At 34.5% G+C, this 22,874-nt stretch overlaps 2 protein-coding genes and 1 long non-coding RNA gene across 8 annotated transcripts; 1 reads left to right on the forward strand and 2 right to left on the reverse strand.

Moving 5' to 3' along the window:
* Nucleotides 1-7,111: 7,111 nt before the first annotated feature.
* On the reverse strand, nt 7,112-11,437 carry LOC142548554 (type I inositol polyphosphate 5-phosphatase 8). 4 transcript variants are annotated; one of them, XM_075656935.1, is made up of 10 exons: nt 11,248-11,437; nt 10,720-10,807; nt 10,486-10,541; nt 10,199-10,281; nt 9,826-9,933; nt 9,359-9,749; nt 9,015-9,184; nt 8,114-8,222; nt 7,844-7,992; nt 7,112-7,712 (listed from the first exon to the last, which is right to left on the reverse strand). In XM_075656935.1, the coding sequence occupies exons 2-10, from the start codon at nt 10,790-10,792 to the stop codon at nt 7,595-7,597; spliced, it is 1,257 nt and encodes a 418-aa protein (XP_075513050.1). In that variant the 5' UTR covers nt 10,793-10,807; nt 11,248-11,437; the 3' UTR covers nt 7,112-7,594. The 4 variants fall into 4 exon arrangements, with proteins under 4 accessions (XP_075513050.1, XP_075513049.1, XP_075513048.1 ...); XM_075656934.1 differs by having other exon boundaries at nt 10,483-10,541; XM_075656933.1 differs by having other exon boundaries at nt 10,199-10,283; nt 10,476-10,541.
* Nucleotides 11,438-13,235: 1,798 nt separating this feature from the next.
* LOC142548555 (uncharacterized) lies at nt 13,236-21,766 on the reverse strand. Of its 3 annotated transcripts, none has more exons than XM_075656938.1 (20): nt 21,613-21,766; nt 19,831-21,148; nt 19,663-19,731; nt 19,379-19,577; nt 18,673-18,757; nt 18,245-18,358; nt 18,102-18,170; nt 17,808-17,889; nt 17,662-17,721; nt 17,477-17,529; nt 17,237-17,403; nt 16,988-17,156; nt 16,812-16,869; nt 16,628-16,684; nt 16,314-16,550; nt 15,803-15,864; nt 15,360-15,416; nt 15,160-15,253; nt 14,319-14,459; nt 13,236-13,922 (listed from the first exon to the last, which is right to left on the reverse strand). In XM_075656938.1, the coding sequence occupies exons 2-20, from the start codon at nt 21,127-21,129 to the stop codon at nt 13,830-13,832; spliced, it is 3,165 nt and encodes a 1,054-aa protein (XP_075513053.1). In that variant the 5' UTR covers nt 21,130-21,148; nt 21,613-21,766; the 3' UTR covers nt 13,236-13,829. The 3 variants fall into 3 exon arrangements, with proteins under 3 accessions (XP_075513053.1, XP_075513052.1, XP_075513054.1); XM_075656937.1 differs by having other exon boundaries at nt 21,537-21,766; XM_075656939.1 differs by having other exon boundaries at nt 19,831-20,792; nt 20,868-21,766.
* Nucleotides 13,931-14,460, forward strand: LOC142548556 (uncharacterized). The gene is made up of 2 exons (XR_012820974.1): nt 13,931-14,217; nt 14,264-14,460. It is a non-coding gene; the product is annotated as an uncharacterized LOC142548556 (long non-coding RNA).
* Nucleotides 21,767-22,874: the final 1,108 nt, after the last annotated feature.

Raw genomic sequence — 22,874 nt, forward strand, 5'->3', positions numbered from 1 at the left:
AAGTAAACACCGATCCAGATGTCGATTTTCGAGTATCTCTATCTGATTGAAAATCAGAATCAGTGTAACCGTCTATTTTAAGGTCTCCACCCGAATAGACAAGCATATAATTTCTTGTTCTCCGAAGATACTTAAGAATGTTTCTAACCGCTATCCAATGATCCAAACCAGGATTTGACTGAAAACGGCTGACTATCCCCACAGCATAACATATGTCCGGCCTAGTGCACATCATTGCGTACATAAGGCTGCCTACTGCAGAGGCATAGGGAATGCATCTCATGTCCTCAACTTCTTGCGGTGTCTTAGGACACTGCTCCTTAGAGAGGACGATTCCATGTCGGGTTGGTAGATAACCTTTCTTGGAATCTTGCATTCTATAACGCAATAGCATCTTATCAATATAAGTAGCTTGAGACAATGCCAACAACTTGTTCTTACGATCTCGAACGATTCGAATTCCAAGAACATAATTTGCTTCTCCCAAATTTTTCATTTGGAAATGCTTGGCAAGCCAACCCTTTACTGTAGACAATTTTTCTATATTATTCCCAATAAGCAGAATATCATCTACGTAAAGCACTATGAATACCACTTTTCCTTCTTTGATGTGCTTGTATACACAAGGCTCATCAACACTTTGATCAAAGCCATAAGATTTGATCATTTCATCAAATCTATGGTTCCATGATCTCGACGCTTGCTTTAGTCCATAAATTGATCTAAGCAATTTGCAAACCTTTTGCTCTTGGCCTTGGGCTATAAAACCCTCTGGTTGCTTCATGTAGATTTTCTTGTCTAGATGACCATTCAAAAAGCCCGTTTTGACATCCATCTGCCATATCTCATAGTCAAAATGAACAGCAATCGAAAGTAAGATACGAATAGATTTAAGCATGGCTACAGGCGAGAAAGTCTCTTCATAATCGACTCCCTCTCTTTGGGTATAACCCTTTGCAACCAATCTTGCTTTGAAAGTCTATACTTTCCCATCTACACCTCTCTTTCTCTTATAGATCCATTTACACCCAATAGGTCTAACCTCTTCAGGTGTATCTACAAGAATCCAGACATAATTAAAGTGCATCGACTCCATTTCTTGGTTCATAGCTTCAAGCCACCTTTCTTTGTCAGGATCTTCCATTGCATGTTGAAATGACAATGGATCATCTTCCACCCCATCGGTGACAACAACATTTGCCTCTTCATCTTGACGATAGCGGAGGGGTGGTTTAACTAACCTCCCACTACGTCGAGGTGGTATGATATCTTGACTTGGTTCAATGGTATCATTTATGGTTTCCTTAATAACTTTAGTTGGACTTCGAATGATCTCATCATTGAGTAACTCCTCAAGTACAACCTTACTTCGAGGCTTGAAGTTAGTCATGTAATCATCTTCAAGAAAGATGGCATTTGTCGATACAATTACCTTCTTATCTTGAGGATCATAAAACCAACCTCCTCTCGTTCCCTTGGCATATCCCACGAACAAACACACTTTTGAACGTGGATGCAATTTCCCAGTCTTTCCTTCCAACACATGTGTTGGGCATCCCCATATGCGAAAGTGAGATAAACTAGGTTTTTTCCCATCCACAATTCTAGAGGTGTTTTATGGATTGACTTTGATGGCACTGCATTCAAAATGTAAGTGGCCGTCTCTATTTCATAACCCCAAAACGAGATTGGCAGTGAAGAGTAGCTCATCATAGATCTCACCATATCAAGCAAAGTGCGATTTCTCCTTTCAGCAATACCATTTTGCTGAGGTGTACCAGGTGCAGTGAGTTGGTATAAAATACCATGCTCTAGGATATAGTCTTTGAACTCGGTATCAAGATACTCGCCGCCTCGATCTGATCGAAGACACTTTAAAGATTTACCTAGTTGCCTTTCGGCTTCCACATGAAATTCTTTGAACTTTCCAAAAGTCTCGGATTTTCTATGCATGAGATAAATATATCCATACCTTGAGTAATCATCAATGAAAGTGACAAAATACTCATAACCATCTCTAGCTTGTGTAGTCATAGGACCACATACATCACTATGTATAAGCTCTAGTGGTTCTTTGGCTCTATTGCCCTTTGCAGAGAAAGGTCTCTTAGTCATTTTTCCTTCTAAACAAGATTCACAAACAGGAAGAGTGCCAACACTTAGCTCTCTTAAAGGACCATCCTTTACAAGTCTGTTTAATCTTTCTAAGGATATATGCCCCAACCTTAGGTGCCATAGATATGTTTTATCTTCATGAGAAACCTTTTGCTTTTTAGGTTTTGGATGTTCTACTTTAAACATTTCGACATTAAGCAGTGGTTGTTCATTTGGTCTTAGAATATATAGTCCTTTTTCGATTGAAGCAGTACAAATTATACGACCATTTCTCAAAATAACAATCTCATTATTATCAAAAGAAAGCGAATAAAAATGTTCATGCAACTTTGAAACAGAAATCAAATTTCTACGAAAACCAGGAATAAAGTAAACATTATTCAAAACCAAATGTCTATCACTAAATCTAAGTTTAATAACTCCCACTGCTTTAGCCGCAACTATTGCACCATTGCCAACTCTCATTGTGAAGGACCCATCGGCAAGCTCTTCATAAGAACTAAGTAGCTGCAGAGAACAACAAACATGATTAGTAGCGCCCGAATCAACTATCCATATAGAAGAATCATTGGTTACTAAACAAGATTCTAGAACAAGTAAATCATATTTACCTTTCTTCTTCTCTTTTAGGTCAGCGAGATACTTGGGACAGTTTCTTTTCCAATGACCATCGATCCCATAGTGAAAACATTTTCCTTTGGGTTTTGCAGTTTCACCCTTCTTTTTGCCATTGGAACCATTCCAATTCTTTTGCTTTTTAGGAGCTCCTTTTCCTTTCCCCTTATTTTTCCTTTTCAAACTAGCTTTGGAGGAAGGTGACTTATCCTTAACAACATTTGCCTCACCTTCTTGGACTTTTCCAATGAAAATGGCCTCAAAGGTTTGCAGCTCGTTGAGCAATTGTGTCATGTTATGATCAAGCTTGTTCATGACATAGTTGCTCTTGAATTGCAGGAAAGTCGGTGGCAATGATTCCAAAATCATGCTCACTTGTATGCCATCATCTATGGTCGCACCATGAGTCTCAGCTTCTGTGAAGTAGTTAACCATGTTCAAAACATGTGCTCCAACTGATTGGCCTTTCTTCATCTTAGCATTCATGGCATTCTTAATGGCCTCATGCTTAGATTGAGTAGATTGCTGACCAAACATAGCTTGAAGAGAATCCATTATCTCATAAGCATTCTCTACATGCTCGTGCTTAAGTCTAAGCACATCGTTCATTCCGGCCAACATGTAGCCCTTGGCTTTATTGTTTGCCGCAATCCATCGATCATATATTTCTCGTACACTACGAGAAGCATTCAATGGGGCTCGAGAGGACACACATCCGTCAAGACAAATTTGAGGTTTTCACATACGAGGGCAATGTTAATGTTACTCTTCCATTTCAAAAAGTTTTCTCCAGTCAACTTTTCATTAAGTAAAGCAAGAACATGACCAGTAGACATGATTGCTGAAATTAATGTATAAAACGACATTTAATTAAATTGAACAAATATCATAGATAATTAATCAATTTAGGAATCATAAATATGATGCAAGACACATTATTATTTATTCTACCAATTCCAAGGAAATTTAATCTCACATTTAATAAGCCGCCTTAGGGTCGGACGAATGAAATGACGATTAAATCGAGACTATCTCTATTATTAATAAAACACTAAGATATCTCATATCTTCAATTTCATTATTAATTACCTTTTAATTCAACCTGGATGCATTTAAACTATTCAATTGCATCCTTATGAGTGTGACCCACTATTTTGGATTTTAAATTACAATCCATAATTGCCGCCTTAGGGTAGGTAAATTATGAATCATACTAAAAAATCTTATCATTTCGGAAACTAAGCCTTGAATTTTGATTTAAATGAAAACCTTCCTTAGGGAGAACGTCCTATGCGTCACTAGGCGCCATTTAAACCTCACGTTGCTTTTGTTAATAGTGGAGGTCGTAGGATTTATTGTCATATATCCTTCTCCCACTCATTGATATATAATAATTAAAGTTTCTAAAATTTTCAATTATTTAATTAAAACATCTTATGATTAAATTATTAAAAGTCCAATCTTATTGGTCACTTTTAAATGATAAGAGCAATATAATGAATGTCACAATATTTAAATCCAATTTAAACATGATGCATGACATGAAAATTAAATGGCATTTAAATCAAATTTAAATAAGATATCAAACTTATTTACGGACCTCTAAAATAAATATATGTAAATTATCACATAATAAACATTATAATAATTAAATCTCATTTAAACGAGATAAGTGGCACAAAAATTTATAAGAGTGAGATATTGTTAAAATTCTTGATTTTTAATCGTGTCCCTCGAATCGAATTATTAGTTGAAAAATAAAATTAACAAATCAAATAAAACAATTTTATTCAATTTCAAATTAATTTTATAAATCTACTAATAGTAAAATCAATATTTTACATTCAATAGAATAAAAAATCAATTTTTTTTAAAGGATTACGATAATGCTTAACAATAAACAAACCAAATTTATGCAATAAGAATATAAATTTTAACAATAAATCTCACTCTCATAAAATTTAAATTCATTAAATTTATATTCATATGAAAAACAATGACTCTGATACCATTTTTTGGAAATTATATAGCCTTCGGAACAATTACGGCTAAGAAAATTATTTTCGATCAAATCGAAACACAGCGGAAGCGATTACATAATTTCATAAATTATAATCGAACATATGAATATAAATTAACTATGAATTTAAATAAAAAGAATTTACTAGAAAACTAACCTCTTATAGATTTTCTCTTCAATGTAAATCCAATGTGCGTAGAAACCACAGCCTTCCAATACGATCCTTTATATCAACGGGAGTGTGTGGGCACTCAAAAACGCAAATGCTAGAAATCCAAATTTTTATTTTGTTCTCTACTTTATTTTCAACTCATGAGAATGTTGAGAAAAAGTTGTTTTTAAAATAAAACCTAAGATCCTATTTATAATAATTCAAAACCAAGAGTCCAAATCTTATTTCAATTGGGACTCTCGATTAAATCATCTAGGATATGCCTAGATTTGATTTTTTTGAATATTATATTTTATACCCTTTTAAAACTATTTTAAAAGTCATAAGATTTCTAAAATCTTATTAAAATAAATTAGAATCTTATTCTAACTTATTTAGATGTTAAATAATATCTAAATTTTATTCACAATAAATTAAAGATATTAAATAGGATTTCTAGGATATTATAAAGATACATTAGAATCTTATTCTAATTTATTTAGATATAATATTTAAATTTTATTCACAATAAATTAAAGATATTAAATAGGATTTCTAGGATCTTATCAAAATTAATTAGAATCTTATTCTAACTTATTTTCAGATAGCAAATAATATCTATAATTTATTCATAATAAATTAAAGATATTATAATCAACTTTTGGATATTACCATAATAATCCAAATATATAATTATCTCATAATTATTATTTAATATAATTAATATCTCATTATCAATTATATTTATCTCCAAACTTTTGGAGTTATGAAAACATTTTTCCATATCCATACATGATTTCTAAATTATATTTTTAATCCGTCATTAATTTGAAAGGCGTACCGGGGACCATGGACTCATAATTAGAAGCTCCAATAAATTAAATAAATAATTAAACTCTTTAATTAATTTATCTAATTTATTAATTTCATAATTACTCCACTAAAAATATGGAATTGCACTCTTCTTCATTATGAAATATCTTACTCTACAAAATTGAGCAGTCCATTGATATAATCATTACATATGGATTAATCCTCCATAGACAATTCGTAATTGAAGCCAAGAATTTTCCGTTTACCTCTTCAATTACTTCTTATCCTCATTTATCATTAATTCCCTAGTGAGTGATTCAATTTATAACTTAATTATAAATTAGTTGGGCCCAACACTCAGTTCTAGAATTAACAAATGAGGGAATCGTCTTTCTACTTCTCGCAAGAAGGAATGGATTCCATGTCTGCGAAGTCATATTCTCAGCCATTCATTTCAAATATAAATCTAAAATGCAAGTATTAAGAATGCACAATCGCAAACTTTAAACAAGCAAATTAAGAATCATATTAAAATGAATAGGAGTTTATAATCACTTCAGGATTGAGATTTGTCCATATATGATCATCTTTGTGATTTAATTTGAATTTCATAGTAACAACGTAATTTATTATGAAATGACTAATTAAATCGGTCCAAGTCGTACATAATCACATTATATATAAATGCCACCATCTAGATGTCCCAACATCGACGATCCGGATAAGATGATCACATTCATAATGTTCATGGGCCGCATTATTGATGCTTTAATTAAAGATTCATACTTTAATTAATTCATCACCGACTTAATTTAAGTTTATTATCCATAATTTTAATCCTCTTGTATATACAACTCTTATATATACTAAAATTATGGTTATATCTAATAAACTAGGGATTTTGCTATGATATTCATGACAATAATATTTTCATGCAAACATGCTCAATAATAAATGTCGTTTTCAAAAAATTAGCTTATTAGAATGCTTTAAGTGCATTATCCCCAACACAAAATGTTTTCCTTGAAAAAAAATATTGGGTTCTTGGAAATTACACTAGAACATGTTATAATCCAGCAGGAATGGGTTTGATCCAGGCTGTTCAACTCGATCGAGACGATATTTCCATACCATTAACTCCGCTTATCAAGGTCACTTTTACTATTTCTATTTAAATTGGAAAAATCCCAATAAGCCAAAGTACAAAGTTCAACCATAGTTGTCTCAAATCGATACAATGTTAGCCACTTGTACATTTAGATATTAGAAACTGGGTTGAGAATATCATGCGTCTGACAACGTTTACAAGATTCTGGTGAGCAGCAAGGCCGATGTCCATGAAAACGAAAGGGTCCGTCCCCCTCTTTAATTTTTATTTATAAAAGCACACATACAGGTTGCAAATTATGTTGCTTGTGTTGCAAATAAATGCTGAAATTAAGGTAATTAATTCAAAAAAAAAAAAAAAACACAAAGCGAAAACAGAGTGCCAAAACAAGCATGAACGTGGAGGAGATTTTCTTCTCAATAGCCCGGGATATAAAGCAAAGGCTTGCTGCTGAACCAAACTCAGATTCCGAAATGTCTCTCAGGTATATTGATAATTGTTTCGTTTGCATGCTTTGAATATATTTTTTTGTGCGCAGTCTGGAGACTCTCCACTGTCTTTATTCCTATTACTGCTGCCGAAGGGCTTTATGATCACGCGACCGGATCCTGCCAAAGCCGGGAAAAAATCAACTTGCTATGTTACTTGATAAAACATCATATTTTGTCTGTGCTTGTGAACCAATCCATTTGCAACTTCGGGATGTTCTTCATTTCTTGATTCATAGTGACTTATTCCGATGAACTTCCCAAGGATAACGTAATTTTTGAAGTCATTTTGTTTGGGCTAGGAAGAGAGAATAGACAGGCCTGTGGTCTGAAAATCTCGATTCACCCCTTACATAGCACACTTGTTTCAGCCCTTCGCCTTTCCACAAAATCCTGTCACACCTATTAATGCAATAATAAAATTAACGATAATCAATTTGTAAGTTATAAAATTCTGAATGATGAAAAAAACATCCTCTAAAATCTGATCCTTTTAATAATCCGACCTGATCGAGACAGTATAACAGTCTTACCAGGCAGGAGTCCTACGTTTGCGCTTAGGGGACGAGGTTTGCACAACGTAGTGGTCGGAGTTGGCGAGGTATTTGTAAGTTGGAGCAAAATATATTTTCCCTTCTTTCCATCCATCGAATACTCGACCAGATTTTTGTTCCATCTTCAACTGCATTTCATATGAAATATTCACTTTAAATTTATTTATTTAAATTGATTTTTTTGTGATATTGACTTTAAAAAAATGGAAAAAAACAAAACAAAACAAAACAAGGGTACATTGATGATACCTGATCTTTCTCAAGCAGTGCTTGCCAATCTTTCCTTCGCAGTAACTCATATGTATCCTCACTGATTGATGCAAGACGATAGTTCAAGTCCCCTAGCCAAATTATATTGCTACATCAACATCAAAGAGGTAAATTCAATTACGTGAATTTGTCCAAATTAAGTCTTTTTAATAAGCTATTTTTTTTATATTATTAATGAAAACGACATTTATTATTGAACATGTTTGCATGAAAATGTTATTGTCATGAATATCACATCAAAATCCTTAATTTTATTGGATGTAACCATCGTTTGAGTATATATAAGAGTTGTATATGCAAGGGGATTAAAATTATTGATAATAAACTTAAAATTAAGACCGTGATGGATTAATTAAAGTATGGATCTTTAATTAAAGCATCACTAATGCGGCCCATGAACATTATGAATGTGACCATCTTATTCGGATCGTCGATTTTAGGACATCTAGATGAGGGCATTTATATATAATATGATTATGTACGACTTGGACCGATTTAATTAGTCATTTCATAATAAATTATGTTGTTACTATGAAGTTCAAATTAAATCATAAAGATGATCATATATGGACAAATCTCAATCCTGAAGAGATTATAAACTCATTTTCATTTCGATATGATTCTTAATTTGTTTGTTTAAAGTTTGCGATTGTACATTCTTAATACTTGCATTTTAGATTTATATTTGAAATGAATGGCTGTGAATATAAATTCACAAACATGGAATCAATTCCTTCTTGCGAGAAGTAGAGAGACGATTATCTCATTTGTTAATTCTGGAACTGAATGTTGGGTCCAACTAATTTATTATTAAGTTAAAAATTGAACTACTCACTGGTGAATTAATTATAAATATTGATAAGAAGTAATTAATACTCACTCGTGACCCAAAATGGTGGAAGGTGAATCGGAGAAATTGGTGGAGTCTAATATTTTTGAAACATCCAAATTTCTTCTCATAGCATCACTTTCTTTCTCTCCAGATGCCAAGTGAGTGCACACGAAGCAAAATGCAGTCCCATGCAAACTCATGCTAATCGAAACGGATCCCTGCATTCATTTCGGGGGAAGAAAGAATCAACCGATAAATACACTAAAATTTTAAAAAGAAGTGATCAATGTTTTGCCAAAAATTCCATTGCATGTTTATATATATATATATATATATATATATACGTGAAGATTAATTATTTATTTCATTGTTTTGTGGCAATTTATAATTACCTTATTCCCAAGGCATCCCAAAATGCCTCTTCCAACGCATGAAATCCGCAAGCCGCTGATATACTCACACAAATCTTCATCAACAAAAACGCACAAAAAGATCCCAACCATCTGTTTGCTCGCAGCCAAACAGTACTTACGGTGTACTGTACCCGGACTAGGTAGACCATCTTCACTGGAACAAGAACTGGAATCCTTGCCTTCAGACGAAAATTCTTCTTCTGATGACATTAGATCAGATAAGCTGTTTCTGGGTTTTTCGTATAGTTCTTCTTCCGGCTCGGGCGTGGTGTTTAGAGCCTGGAGGATTAGGGAAAGCCACTTTGCAGCCGGGCCACAATCTTGGGGCCCGAGCACGTTGCCTGCGTTCAGTGGTACTATTTCTTGGAACCTGATAAGTTTTTAACTAAGTTGAAAACTAATAAATTAGAGATCTTTGGAAAAAATGCAAATTGTGTGGGACTTACCCGAGGATGTATATGTCAGCCGGTGTATTATTCTCATGTAACCAATCATTTAAATTCAGGCCATCGTGAGGCGATTTGCCTCCTACATTCCACGTTCCCACCACGATACTATAAATTAAAAAACACAATTCTATTAATTACAATTAACTTCAAATGCAGATTAATCGAAGAGACGAAATGTAAAAAAAATAATTATATATATCCATTTGGTTCAAATTCGAACAAAAAATGAATTGAAATGCTTCCGACCGGTATTACGTCAAATTGCGTGTAACTGGACTTTGGAGGTACATATATAATCAAAAAAATTGCAAATCAAAGGCTGTGGAAGAAAAAAAGAAGAAGAAGGAAAGTAAACTCGTTCTGGGGTCACCTGAGGTTGACTTTGTTGGTGACAAATGTCGGGAGTTGTTTGAATCCTGGTCGTCCAATTGCGCCATTTGCTTCCATCTGCCACTCTTCTAGACAATATAATTAGATTAATTAAGGCTACCTAGGGTTTATATTAGGTGCAAATTAAGATAAATAATGCATATCATCACTAGCCACAATCTAAAAATTGATTTCCATGTGAATTAATAGTTTTTTCTATAAATAAAATTAGTGAAAATATCCAGGATTCTTCCATGTTGAAAAATTTAGTGTGTTACCGGGCACGACGGAGTGCAATCCACCGTCGGAGCAACTTTTCCTTCTCCCTTCGCCTCTTTGATGAACTGGTTCAGTACGCATGTGTCAATATTTAACACCAATAAATCGATCCATCCATTTATTATGTATCACACAAATCAAAGAAATTTTGAAAGGGCAAGCAAGATTGATGAAGTTTTGAACTTTAAAAATGTATATACAATTATTACCACAAACACAAAAGTAATGAAAAATAAGTTTAACCTTTTGTTTTGCAAAGATCTGAATGAAATTCATTCGTGCCACTCTTTATGTTAAACCATTTTCGAACCACCATCTTTGGGAATAAGCACTGCAACAAACATTGTCATATAAATATTCTGAATAATTGAGTCAAATCCTGCTAGATATAAATATTCAGATGAGAAGATCGATATTTTTTTATTATTTCCCTTTATTTAAATATTCAGACAAGAAGCAGAGAACAGTTCCTATAGATAGAGATATGAAAGGTAAATGTAATCAAACACAAGCAGAAAACCACAGAGCAGTAGATTAATGAAACAGTTGACAGCAAATTTAGAAAATGCTTAGAACAATATATTTTGCTTGTTAATTATTTCTTTTCAAGAATTTTATTTTGCAGACGAAATATAAGATAATAAATCTCACTCATAATTTAATTGGAAATATATATTTTGGAGTGATCCCATATCTGTTAATATAAGCTACGTTTATGGACACGAGAAAAATAATTCAACTTAATATGCGTAAGAATAAAAGTTGTCTTACATGAAGGAATATTGAATGGGCAAAAATGTCTCCTTTTGCGTGTTATATCTTATAAAGAATTTCCTTTTGCAGACGAAAAATAGGTAAAACTTATTCAGTTCAGCAGATTGACGAGAGTGCCGTTTTATTGGCTGTTGATGAAGAAGACAAGGAAGGGAACTCAAGCTTCCTCGGAAAAACAAAGATAGCACAGTTTGTTCTTAATTTATAAATACATGGGAGGAGGGGTATTAATGTCACTTTAGTTTGGAGAGGATATTTAAAAGGTCAACTTTAATGTAATTTATAAATTAATTTCATACACGAGCCGTGAATAACTTAATAATTTATTGTCGGACATTTTTTTTAAGCAAAAATTTACGTTAGCCAGTCTCACGGGTCGTATTTTGTGAGACATATATCTTATTTGAGTTATTCATAAAAAATATTACTTTTATGCTAAGAGTATTATTTTTTATTGTGAATATCAGTAGGATTAACCCGTCTCACAGATAAAAATTCGTGAGACCGTCTCACAAGAGATAATCTTTCTCTTGTACGTGAGACGGTAAGAGACTACCACAATCAACATACATCTAAATATTTCATTTAAGTTATGGTGTCATTAATGTCAAAAATGAGAGTCCAGATCAAACATGTTTTTGTTGACTAAATTAGATAGTACACAAGAAATTTTCATGACATAGATACTTAAACAAGTTTGGCTCTTTTAGCTCTTAACTTTAATTGTATTCTCTCAAAAAAAAAATTATCTTTCAAATTAAGTCAAGCAATTCATCATAAATTGAATAGATGTTTATTCGATATCCAATAAATTTATAAAAACCTGATGATTCTAAATATTAATTGTTGTGATCATATCATAACAATTACTCAGCTGTTTTCTTTTAATCCAACAAATAATGTTGGGAATTAGGTATCAGTAAGCCAATTCATCCCGTGACAATAGACACTTGTCAATGGAGTAATACATTTTTATAATTTTTTAAACAAACAGGGTTGACTGGCAAATACAAGTGATTTAAGCAAATCCTTCAGATTGTAATTAATAATTCATACGTTTAGACGATAAAATTAACGTGGCAGAGTTCAAGGATAAAATATTTCCCCATTATTGATTAAGCGACAGACAGGCCAAGTACCACCGGACAAGTGTTTTACAAATTTCTATAAGTATATATATGTGTGTGTATAATTTGTAATTTTTTAAAAAACATGGTCCATTTCTCATAAGAAAAATGCAGTAAAAAGTTGTAACAAATTTCTATGGTGGTAAAAAAAATAGATAATACGATTTGAAACGAAAAGAAAATGGCAATTTTGTTTCTCCAAGATGCAATAATTGTATAATATGAATAATCAATTGTGTTAGATTAGGTGTATCTTGGAAAATACATATTTTATGCATCAAAATAATTACTTACATCCATCAGTATATACATAAAATATACGACTTGCTAATTGATTAAATAATTTAAACTTAATAAAAGGGTCTGATTGTTTGACGGGAGGACTGACGTACAATGGTCGGCATATCATATTGGTCTAATAAAATCATCAATGATTGATTATAATTTGGATAAGTATTGAGGGTTAGGCCATATTGGTCAACATTCGATGGAGGATACGCAACCCGCTGGCCTTGTTTCACTGGTTTGTAAAGATTTTCCGTATCATGCCATGCCTAACATTAACTATAATGTAAAAAGCAAAGGTCGTTTATATATCAGTAAACAAACGTCCGACACCTCACAAGGACTTCGCTCCAGCCAGCACAATGGCCAAGGACCTAACAAGTCAAACTACAAATACATTAAAGCCAGGCTCTCCAAATATATCTTGGCACGGTACCTTTGTCTTCATGAAAACTAAAATATAACAAATAGGAAAAAAAATTATTCTAGCTCAATTCCATTTTATACAAAAATATATATTTTACATTACAATTTACGGTATATGCACACACAGTGGTCCAGAAACACTTTGGATTATCCAACGAGCTTGTCCATATCATAGCCACCAAACTAATCTCATACATGAAGCATAAGCTTAAAAACATTACCACGCGCGCATAACAAGCTCAAACCAGCGGATATGGTTTATTCATAAATTTCATGAAAATAACGTTGCATCAGAAGATTAAAAAACCACTAAAAATAAAAGAAAGAAACCTAAAAACAAGATCTATGCTTCAGCAACTGAGAAAATGGAATTTTTTGCTTCCCTTCCAGTCTTGGGGAAATCTTACTGCTGAGATTTGATAATCCGAAGATATTGGCAGACCAATGATTTTTAAATTCCATAAGAACTGCAGCCGGCATATATTATTGAGTGACAAAAGATGCGCTGCTCCACGATCTGCTCTGTTCAAGTCTCCGGTATGAAATGTGATTCACAGAAAGAAAAGGTCCTTCATCATCAAACAGATATCACGGGGCGACTCTCTTAATATCCAATGTGCTTTTCAGAAAGAGAAGGTCCTTCGTGATCTAACAGATATCATCTCGACTTTCTTAATATCAAACATGCTTTTCGGAAAGAAAGGTCCTTCATGATCTAACAGACATCATGACACGACTTTCTTAACTAGCGCCTTTTTGCTCTTTCACCTCCTTCTCTAGAAGTGATGCCCCCTTAAAGATTGTCAGCTGAAGATCCCTCGTGTACTTGAGCATCTGTTCAACAGAACAATGTAAAAAGTTGACAACATTCAAGCAAACCACGCACTATGGCTGAAATGCAAACTATGGCGAATATGACAAATATAAAAACAAGACTTTAAAATATTGTAGAAACCATGATTTCCTAGAAAACATACTTCCAGTTAACATGCGGCCCCTCAGGGAACAGTTCAACACATTTTCAGATCAGCAAAAGTAAAAGGAAATGCATGTGATAAAAAAAATCATAAACAGAACAATTTTCATTTCAAAATTCAAACTGAGAAAAAAGGCCAGCAATCAATTTCTAGTACCACCACTTGACTTATGCCTCTACAGTCTCAATGTCAAATGAGCAAAAGGAAAAAGTGAGGCCCACAAAAAGTAAAGAGAAACAAAAAATGTGCTTACTTGCTCTTGGCTCGTCCTTGTGAAGCCAAGCTTCTTCGTCCACATGGGTTCAGCCTCCTCAGCAGCAGGGAGTACAATGTGTTTCACATTCATTGAATACAAAAACCCTTCAATGCATGAAAATAACGCTTGAAAAAAGCCCTACACATATAAGAAGTTGTCAGTGCAGGTTAATGGAAATCGCCTCTTGTTTAGATAACCAAGACACTCAACAACCACCTAGAGATAAAGAATAAAGCCCATACAGTATGATACCAAGGAATATTTCCAACAACTGCAATCAAATAAACAAAACAAAGAAAAAAATGCGAATCAAGGATATCAACTCAAGTTTCGTGGTTCAACAATAACATTCATCAGTATGGAATCCACAGATTCTTCACATCAAACATGGCCAAAAAACTCTCTAAGGGCTCGAGGAAAATAATTAACTTTTTACAGATAAGAGACTTGGGTAATGGTGAGTTTTTAAGAAAACCTTTTCAGAACATGAAATGTAGAATGTAGGTAGTAAACGTTTGATTTTATTTTATGAATGATGCTTTAGATATGTCACTTGACATCATGTAAGAATGTGTTGGATAATTCAATTTTTAATAGGTTCAGCCACATAAAAATCTGAAAACATACTTGATTGAGTTTGAATATAATATGACAATTAGTAAATTGATTCCAGAGAGATGAAAAGTTGAATAAAAAAATTAATTGTGCACCCACTCCACTCTGACATAGAATGTAACAGCGTTTCGCAAAAAGTAAATGGAGATGAGAAGAAAATGGTTTGTTTTTGCATCTGGGAAATATACTCATTTTCCCAAAAGGCGACCAAACATGGCCTTACCTTTCCTTGATTGTTTTTACTGGTAGCCACTAAAGGCAGTTCTGCAGCTTCTCGTCCAAATATTCTGAGAAGAGCAGCAGATATGACAACAGAACTGCACACAAATAGAAGTTCAAATGTTCATTTCTAACGGATAAAAAAGTAGCCTACTCGCAAAGCAAAAAACAATCACCCACGATTATTAAAAAAAGTGAACTTACTTCACAATTAAAACTACACAATACATTCCACTAAATTCTTGGCCAGCTATATTCCTCCTGCATCAAAATTTTAATGTTTTCATTAACTTAGAGTGAGAAAAACGGTAGATCCTGATGTAGGCCATAATCATACATATGCATACAGTTCAGAAACTGGAAAAATATCATAGGATGGTTACTTCTAAGAATTTCACTAAAAAAAACCAATAATTAGTTATTTTACACACAATAGGTTCACATGTAAATCATCACTGATGCAAGATCCAATTATTATTTGCTCAATGGCATCAGGTAGTAAACCACCAGATCAATATCCAAGTGCACCAAAGTAAGTCATTGCAAACAATAAAGCACACTTTACAATGTTAAAAAAAAACCCAACCTTTTAACAAATGGAGTCAATCGGCTGTTGGCAACAAAATAATGGAGAAGAGACAACTCACCCGTAAACCATGACAGGGATGAGATCACGACCAGATTTGGCAACAATAGGATCAAAGCATTCCTGAATAAAACATTCATAGAAAATGAAAAAATGACCAGCAACAAAGTGGACAAAGATATTTTCCGAAAAGAACTTGGTACAGGTGCCAATAGCTGAACACTATTCACAACAAAGAAGTAGCATAAGTGATTCAACAGTTTTGCTATGCGAGTGATGATTCTTGCTTATTCAAGTGATGAGTAAATGTAAAAGTATAAAAAATTATGATTAACAGCATTACTTAACTTAATTCATATATGATATTCCTGAGTTGAAAGTTGAAACTGCAGTGATTGCAGGACTATATACAATCTAGTTTAACACTTTTTTCCAAACGAAAACACTTGAAATTATGATCGACATCATATCATTAATATATTTTGTATATAAAATTCATGAGTTTGAAACTGCCGCTATTGCAAGACCACGTACCATCTACGTCTAACACCTTATCCAAATAATGCACTTACACGAAAGATAGCTGCAGCTTGGGAAAGCAGCAACAAATGCTCAGGTTGGCGACTTTTTCCACTCAAAATGTGCCATTGCAACGCAATGTTGTTTAGGCCTACATCCGCATGCTTTCTAAATATTGCCGCAGACACTGATGTTGGGATTACTTCAGGTCCGCTGGAAGCCAGTAACTGAAGCCTGCTAAAAATCTTGTCACAATCATCACAACAAAACCATTTATCCTTTGGTAGTTCCTGCAACAAGCAACACTAGTGAATAGCAGCGCGGCTCAAAAAAATCAATTTTTTTTTACATATAAAGCATAACTTACTTTCAGATCACACATCCCACGCTCACGCAAACAACCAACATGGTATTCCTTCTCACACTAGACAATGGGACCAAAAAGAATGTCAATCGCTAAAATAACAGACTTGAAACATAACAAAAACTAAATTAAATTCAAAATGATAAGAGTGGATGTTAAAGATCCAAAAAGATAGGCAAGCAAATACTTGATCACAAAGGATGACTGTCAGATCATCAAACTTAACAGCACTGAAGTCCTGGGACCTAGAGTATAAAGAAATATAAAGTAATAAGTAAAAACATAAACAAATCAACAAGAGAAATCTTCACAAACAAGAATTACACATAAGAACAGAAACCATCTGCAACTCCTGCAACAGACCTGCAGACAACACAACCTCCCGTCTCCAATTCTGGTGCTTTAACAACTCTTGTTAGCCGAAGGATAATAGGTTTTGACCCCCTAGAAGTTTTGCTGCCAGGGACAACTTTATCAATGCAGAAATTACAGTGCCAGTCATCTCCAGGGAGAGACTGCAAACCCAAACAAGCTGCAAGTGTATGAGGAACAAGAGTCAGATTGTGATGATCACAATAGAAGTTACCAGATGCAGGAGTGGCAAAAAATCACCAGTGTGAAAGGCTCGAGGACATCCATTGCATATAATAAGTTTGCCACCATCTCCGCATACAGCACACATATCATCACTGCCACTGGTGACAAGGCTTTGGCCATTTGCCAACATCAAGGCAATATCATGAAGTGTCAAGCCACTGGACGTGTAAATATGACGATAGCTGCAAGGTGCCAAAAAAATGTCGGCGACAGTTGAACATAAAAAAAGATAAGTTGGGTTCTATAGTTACTTACGGTTGACGTTTTGCAGACCATCCGGCATGAGCCTCAAACTGGGAAGGACTAAGCTGAGACAAAAAAAATGAAAACATATCAAAAATAAAAAGATGAAGTCAGGAGGCAGAAAGATAGCAAAGAGTATTTCACTAGATGCAAAGCATCAACAATAAAGAAAATACACATTTGAAGATGGAAATTACCTCTGTGTTGCAACAACTACATATTATACCATTTCCCTGCTTGTAACCCCCAAGAATGCGCTGCAAAGTAAAATATTTTGGATAATTGTCAACAGAGGCAGTTAATAAACAACTGGGAAAATCAGACATCATTGGCTAAAACCAACCTTTCCTTTGGCATAATAAGCCAAGTCAGTCCCATCAGGAAGTCCATTAGGCATGAAAAGTAATTTATGTAAATCATTGTCCCTATCACAAATTAGACACACAAAATCAAAGGTACTCCAATAATGGGTTCATTAGGTATAAAAAGTAAATTATGCACCGATTATTTGCGTTATATGTATATACACACACAGAGACAGAGGTATTCTACCACAAATGATAAAACCCCATAAAATTAAAAAAGAATACTTGGTAAAAGATTGAGAAGAATATTTATTAAAGAAAAATAAGAGAACCTTTTTTTAGAGCCACCTTTGGTAGCTTTCTTCTTTTCCCAAACTGAGAAAGATTGATTGTTCCTCGGTCTGCACAAAAAATGCATGAGCATAGGGGAAAATAATTAACAAGAGAACAAGAGATACCAACAAAGAGAGCAAACTTTTTAATAAAGCGCTTTTGCTCCACTGGTGCCTCTGTGTAACTTTGCTGATTCACGGAGGCCACGTGATGGTAATTGCCTGAAGCAGAGCAGGGCCCATCTTCAATTGGCTGACTGTTATGGTAGAAAATTTTAGAAAACGAGTAGAAAGCTAAATTCCACCTAAATTTAAAGTTGACACGTGACAATCAAAGTTCTGAATACACCAACAAAACTGACCAATTATTCGACACTAGCTGAGTTCACAAAGCATTAGTCAACAGAAACATGATTTTTCAGCTCGCGCAACCAGAACATATTGAAGCATATGCACCATCTTCTATTACCTTCCATTTTAATGGTTTTTCTCGAATCCTCTATCATGTAAAGGAGCACTATTAACGAGAACGTGTATTCAGGAGAAGATTAATCTTTAAAAAATAAGGTACCTATTGATGAAGTCATTCTGGCAAAAAGGCTTACACAGATAAGGACCATCTCCACAAGATACTGTATTTCTATATTGGAGATTTGCTGTCACAATTCAAGAAAATGTCAGAACACAAATGTTTGCATGTTCCATACAAACATAGATTACACCCAAAAACCTCAAACTTACACTACAGGTAATTTCGCTAGCAGCACAAATAGTAGTAGTAGACTACAATCCTCAAGTTACCAAATGACCTTCCTCTCCAAGAAAATTCATTAAAAAACATGAAAATGAAGCCCCCCCTAAATGGATGCAAATTGACAATTGAAAAGTAAAACTCTACAGGGTTTAGGGATTTATCAAAGAAAGTAGACTGTTAAAATATCATCTAGAACTCAGAAGCAGTAAAGAATAACCTTCATGGTTAAATCTCAGCTCAACTACTATCCAAATCAAGACAGCTGTACACTCAAAGTTCGGACAAGTAACTAAAGAGCCCTAAGCTTTCTCAAGCAAAAGATGAGGATAAATCTTGGCCTCAATCCAGGGGCCCAAAACATATGCTAAAGCAAATGGCAGAAAACTGCACCTGTACCACTTAAGTAACCAAAAACTCATACTTCCAGTTGTATCATGTATGCAACCAATGCTGATTTCAATAATTCTCAGAGCAACTTGAACAGAAAAATAACTGAATGGATAAACATAAGTATCAGATTTACCTTTCCAGACCTGGAAGTACTCCTCATTGAGAGAAGAACCGGCCACAGCTTTTAGCACTTCGTCTAGTGCACTAAGAGAGGCCGTTCTCAGCTCCTCAATTATGCTATAAATGGGCTTTCCATTCTCCAAATAAATGTGGTAGTTGGGGTGTCGAGTCTTGGTGCCAGCATGAAGTTCAAACTCATAGGCACTAACCAACTGTCGGCATCAATCATGTATTCATCATAATGAACTACAACACCGTGGCAGACACAAATAAATTAGCTTTTTAGGTTTTACTTACTTTAGAGAAATTGCAGAGGCAACAACCACATAAGTAGCCACAATCTTTAATTATGCCCGGAATCTCTTTCTGATAACCATAAAGAAACCAAAGTTCAGTGCCATAGTCGTAAGCCTCCAATGATCAAATTTGATTTGTAACAAAGTAAAATAATGAGATGTGACACACCTTCCCGGATATGGATACATACTTCACTCTGGCTCCTTCTAGAATTTTAGTAGACAAAAGCTTTTTAACATTCGTGGGGTAATTGTCCGGGATTATTTTTTTAGACATCTTAATTTCCCTGTTTGGGGCACATGACAATGGACTGGATGTGTCTACATACTCATTTCCGTCTACGGTTTCATGAGTATTCAATGACCACTTGTGAGAGTCGGTACAGGTTGAAGGTTGAGCGCCAGACAAACATGAATGAATACCATTATTATCCTCTTGAATCTCATTGTTAACCATGGATTTACCAGGAAAAGATATTTTACTATCATAATCCTCCTTTCGTTTGCTAAACTTGAATGTGATCTTTCTTATACCAGTGGTGCTAATATTTTTGGGAATCTCAATCGCAACACAAGATGTGGAAACTGATTCCGAAGTGTATTTTTTAACATGCTTTTCCTTGCAAGAGTTTCCATCAGCACATGAAGTTTGGGAGCGAGCAGAAGTAATCTCTCCACAACCACCAGGATCACTAGCGAGAACATCAAGTGGTTGGCTGCTAGAGGTTAAACTCAAAGTCAAATGCTTTGGGGAGGGATTTGGATTTGAAACCTCGGAATATACATCATCATTGGAGGTTTCTTCCACTTTATCCTTGGGGCAATGATTTGACATGAAGCCATTCGCTGCTTCTTTCTCAATGGTAATACAGCAGTGCTCCAAGTAACCACTGTCCAGTACTCCGATCACATGATTCTCAGCACTGGGCTCCATTGCACTGGCATTCATCACTTCATTAGGATCAGGTTTTTCACTATTCAAAGATTCTTTAACTGGACTTTTCACGCAATCAGACTCTTCAATATTTTGACTTTCACAAAATGTCTCCGGCAGACTACTAATTGGAACCCCAGCGCATCCCATTGCTCCCTGCACTTGTGTTTCAGAGCAAGGTTTAGATTTGGCCCAATCTGCACCATCCCTAGCATTAAATGTTAGTGAAGACTGCAACAATTCAGTGTTATATGATATCTGTTTTGTCTCACAGGCCACTGAATAGTCTGTTTTAGTTTTATTCATAACCACGTCCCTTTCCTCCCTCCCAGCACATGTTCCTAACTCAAAATCATTGCAAACGTCCATCTCTTGGCATGCAACATGTTCCATTTTAGCATCAACGAGAACTTCTTCTGCCATATTCTTTTTACATGACTCTGTTTCAGAATTATACACAGATGCAAGCCTCGCTTGATTGTTTATTTCCCATGCCCTACCCGTCACACAATCCACATCTGCCCCTCCGTCCATCAACAAGTACCCGACACCACTATCACAAAATCAATAATCAGACACGAATTGCATATTTCACACCAGTGGATTCAAATCTAAACGATACAACATTGAAGAAACCAAGCGCGTAAATTTTCATATAAATTTCATGCAGCTCCACCCCAATATTATGGATTAAATATTCGTGGCACGAACAACACGAGAATCACAGTTTTATTCAGTCAAACCAGTGGAAACCGATTGTTATAATCGAAAACAAGACCCCGATAGAAAAACGAAAGTCCCACACGCTTTATTCACAGATCCCCGAAGCATTGCCAAAACTCCAAATTCAAAACCCAAACCAAAAGTAACATTAAAAGCACAACAAAATCTAATAAATTCAATTAGAGATACCTGAAATCCAAATCAAAACCATTACATACCTCCAAAAATACACCCCCCAGATCTAATTACAAGAAACATTTGGAGCAGAAACCTTCCATTTTCAAACGTACTTACCGATTCAAAAGCACACAGAAACAGATCTACAGTCGATTCAAGAGAAGAAGGAAAAAGTTGAAAGGGATAAAGGAATGATTAGGGTTTTTGGCGATTGGTTTACTTTTCTGGTTACACGAAGAGAGCGGCAACATTAGAAAACGGAAAAATTGGTTAGGCGGTGCTTATAAGGATATTTATAATTTATTATTTATTATTTTTATTAATTATTACACACACAAAAATGGAGCGAAATGTGGAACCGTTGAACCGCTGGAAATTGATGGGTACGTGTATATTTTTTAAAAGTAAAAATAATCGGATATTTTTGGGGTGGGCTCGGTCCGAATGTCTTTTATTCTAACACGTGGTGTAGCTATGTTTTTATAATAGACAAGAGATCGATATGATATAATTTAAATAAGTAGTTCCACTAGTTAGATTGGTTCAACTGAAATACTATTAATTTTTGTACTCGAAAAAACGCAAACTGGGAAAGATCATTGGCCTATGCCAAAATCATAGACATGACTTGTGCAATACGCAAAAACTTGTGTGAGACGGTCTCACGGGTCGTATTTTGTGAGACATGTATCTTATTTGGTTCATCCATGAAAAAATATTACTTTTTATGCTAATAGTATTAATTTTTATTGTAAATATCGGTAGGGTTGACCTGTCTCACAGATAAAGATTCGTGAGACCGTATCACAAGAGACCTACTCAATGCAATATGAAACCTGGAAACTTAGAAGCCGCATGGTGGATAAGAGTCACGATTGCTTCTTCACTAGCAAACTGAGATGGATGAGAGAGATTTTAGACATGAGTACACTGGTATTTGGATGCCAACAATAGTTCTTCCCTTGCTTAGTTTTCTCCTTTCTCGATCGCATCATGTTAAGAAAAATATCATGTCCGAAAATTTAAATTCATTTATGAGAATTAAGATAAACAATAAACCTGATATATAAAAATCGTGATTACAACTCAGAGTTTCAGTAAATATAATTTGTAACAAATCTGGAAAAAATAAATTTTATAGTATTATAAAACATGTTCGAGCAAAATATTGCTCTTTAATTTTACCAAATCTTGTATAGTATTTTTGCCAAATTGTTTCCATAAACAACATTAAAAATTTTACATTGATTATATCAATAAATTTAATTTGTGATATGATTTGTGTATATCAATCAATTTAATTTTTATTCAATCACTACAAGAAAAGTGGGTTTCCGCAGCGTGCAATATGCGCCGCGGAAAGGTATCCGCAGCGTGCA

Source organism: Primulina tabacum, chromosome 6 (genome assembly GCF_025594145.1).
Source record: "Primulina tabacum isolate GXHZ01 chromosome 6, ASM2559414v2, whole genome shotgun sequence".
Taxonomy (NCBI): Eukaryota; Viridiplantae; Streptophyta; class Magnoliopsida; order Lamiales; family Gesneriaceae; genus Primulina; species Primulina tabacum.

Excerpts from the sequence above, each read along its gene's own strand:
- LOC142548555 (XM_075656938.1), bottom strand. The coding sequence starts at position 21,129 with ATGGACGGAGGGGCAGATGTGGATTGTGTGACGGGTAGGGCATGGGAA. Across the intron at positions 17,890-18,101 it reads AAAGGTGGCTCTAAAAAAAG|GGACAATGATTTACATAAAT; the intron begins GTTCTCTTATTT and ends AATTTGTGATAG. Across the intron at positions 17,722-17,807 it reads CTTATTATGCCAAAGGAAAG|CGCATTCTTGGGGGTTACAA; the intron begins GTTGGTTTTAGC and ends TTTACTTTGCAG.
- LOC142548554 (XM_075656932.1), bottom strand. The coding sequence starts at position 10,792 with ATGGTGGTTCGAAAATGGTTTAACATAAAGAGTGGCACGAATGAATTT. Across the intron at positions 10,287-10,475 it reads ATTGCACTCCGTCGTGCCCG|AAGAGTGGCAGATGGAAGCA; the intron begins GTAACACACTAA and ends TATATTGTCTAG. Across the intron at positions 9,934-10,198 it reads ACCAACAAAGTCAACCTCAG|TATCGTGGTGGGAACGTGGA; the intron begins GTGACCCCAGAA and ends TTTAATTTATAG.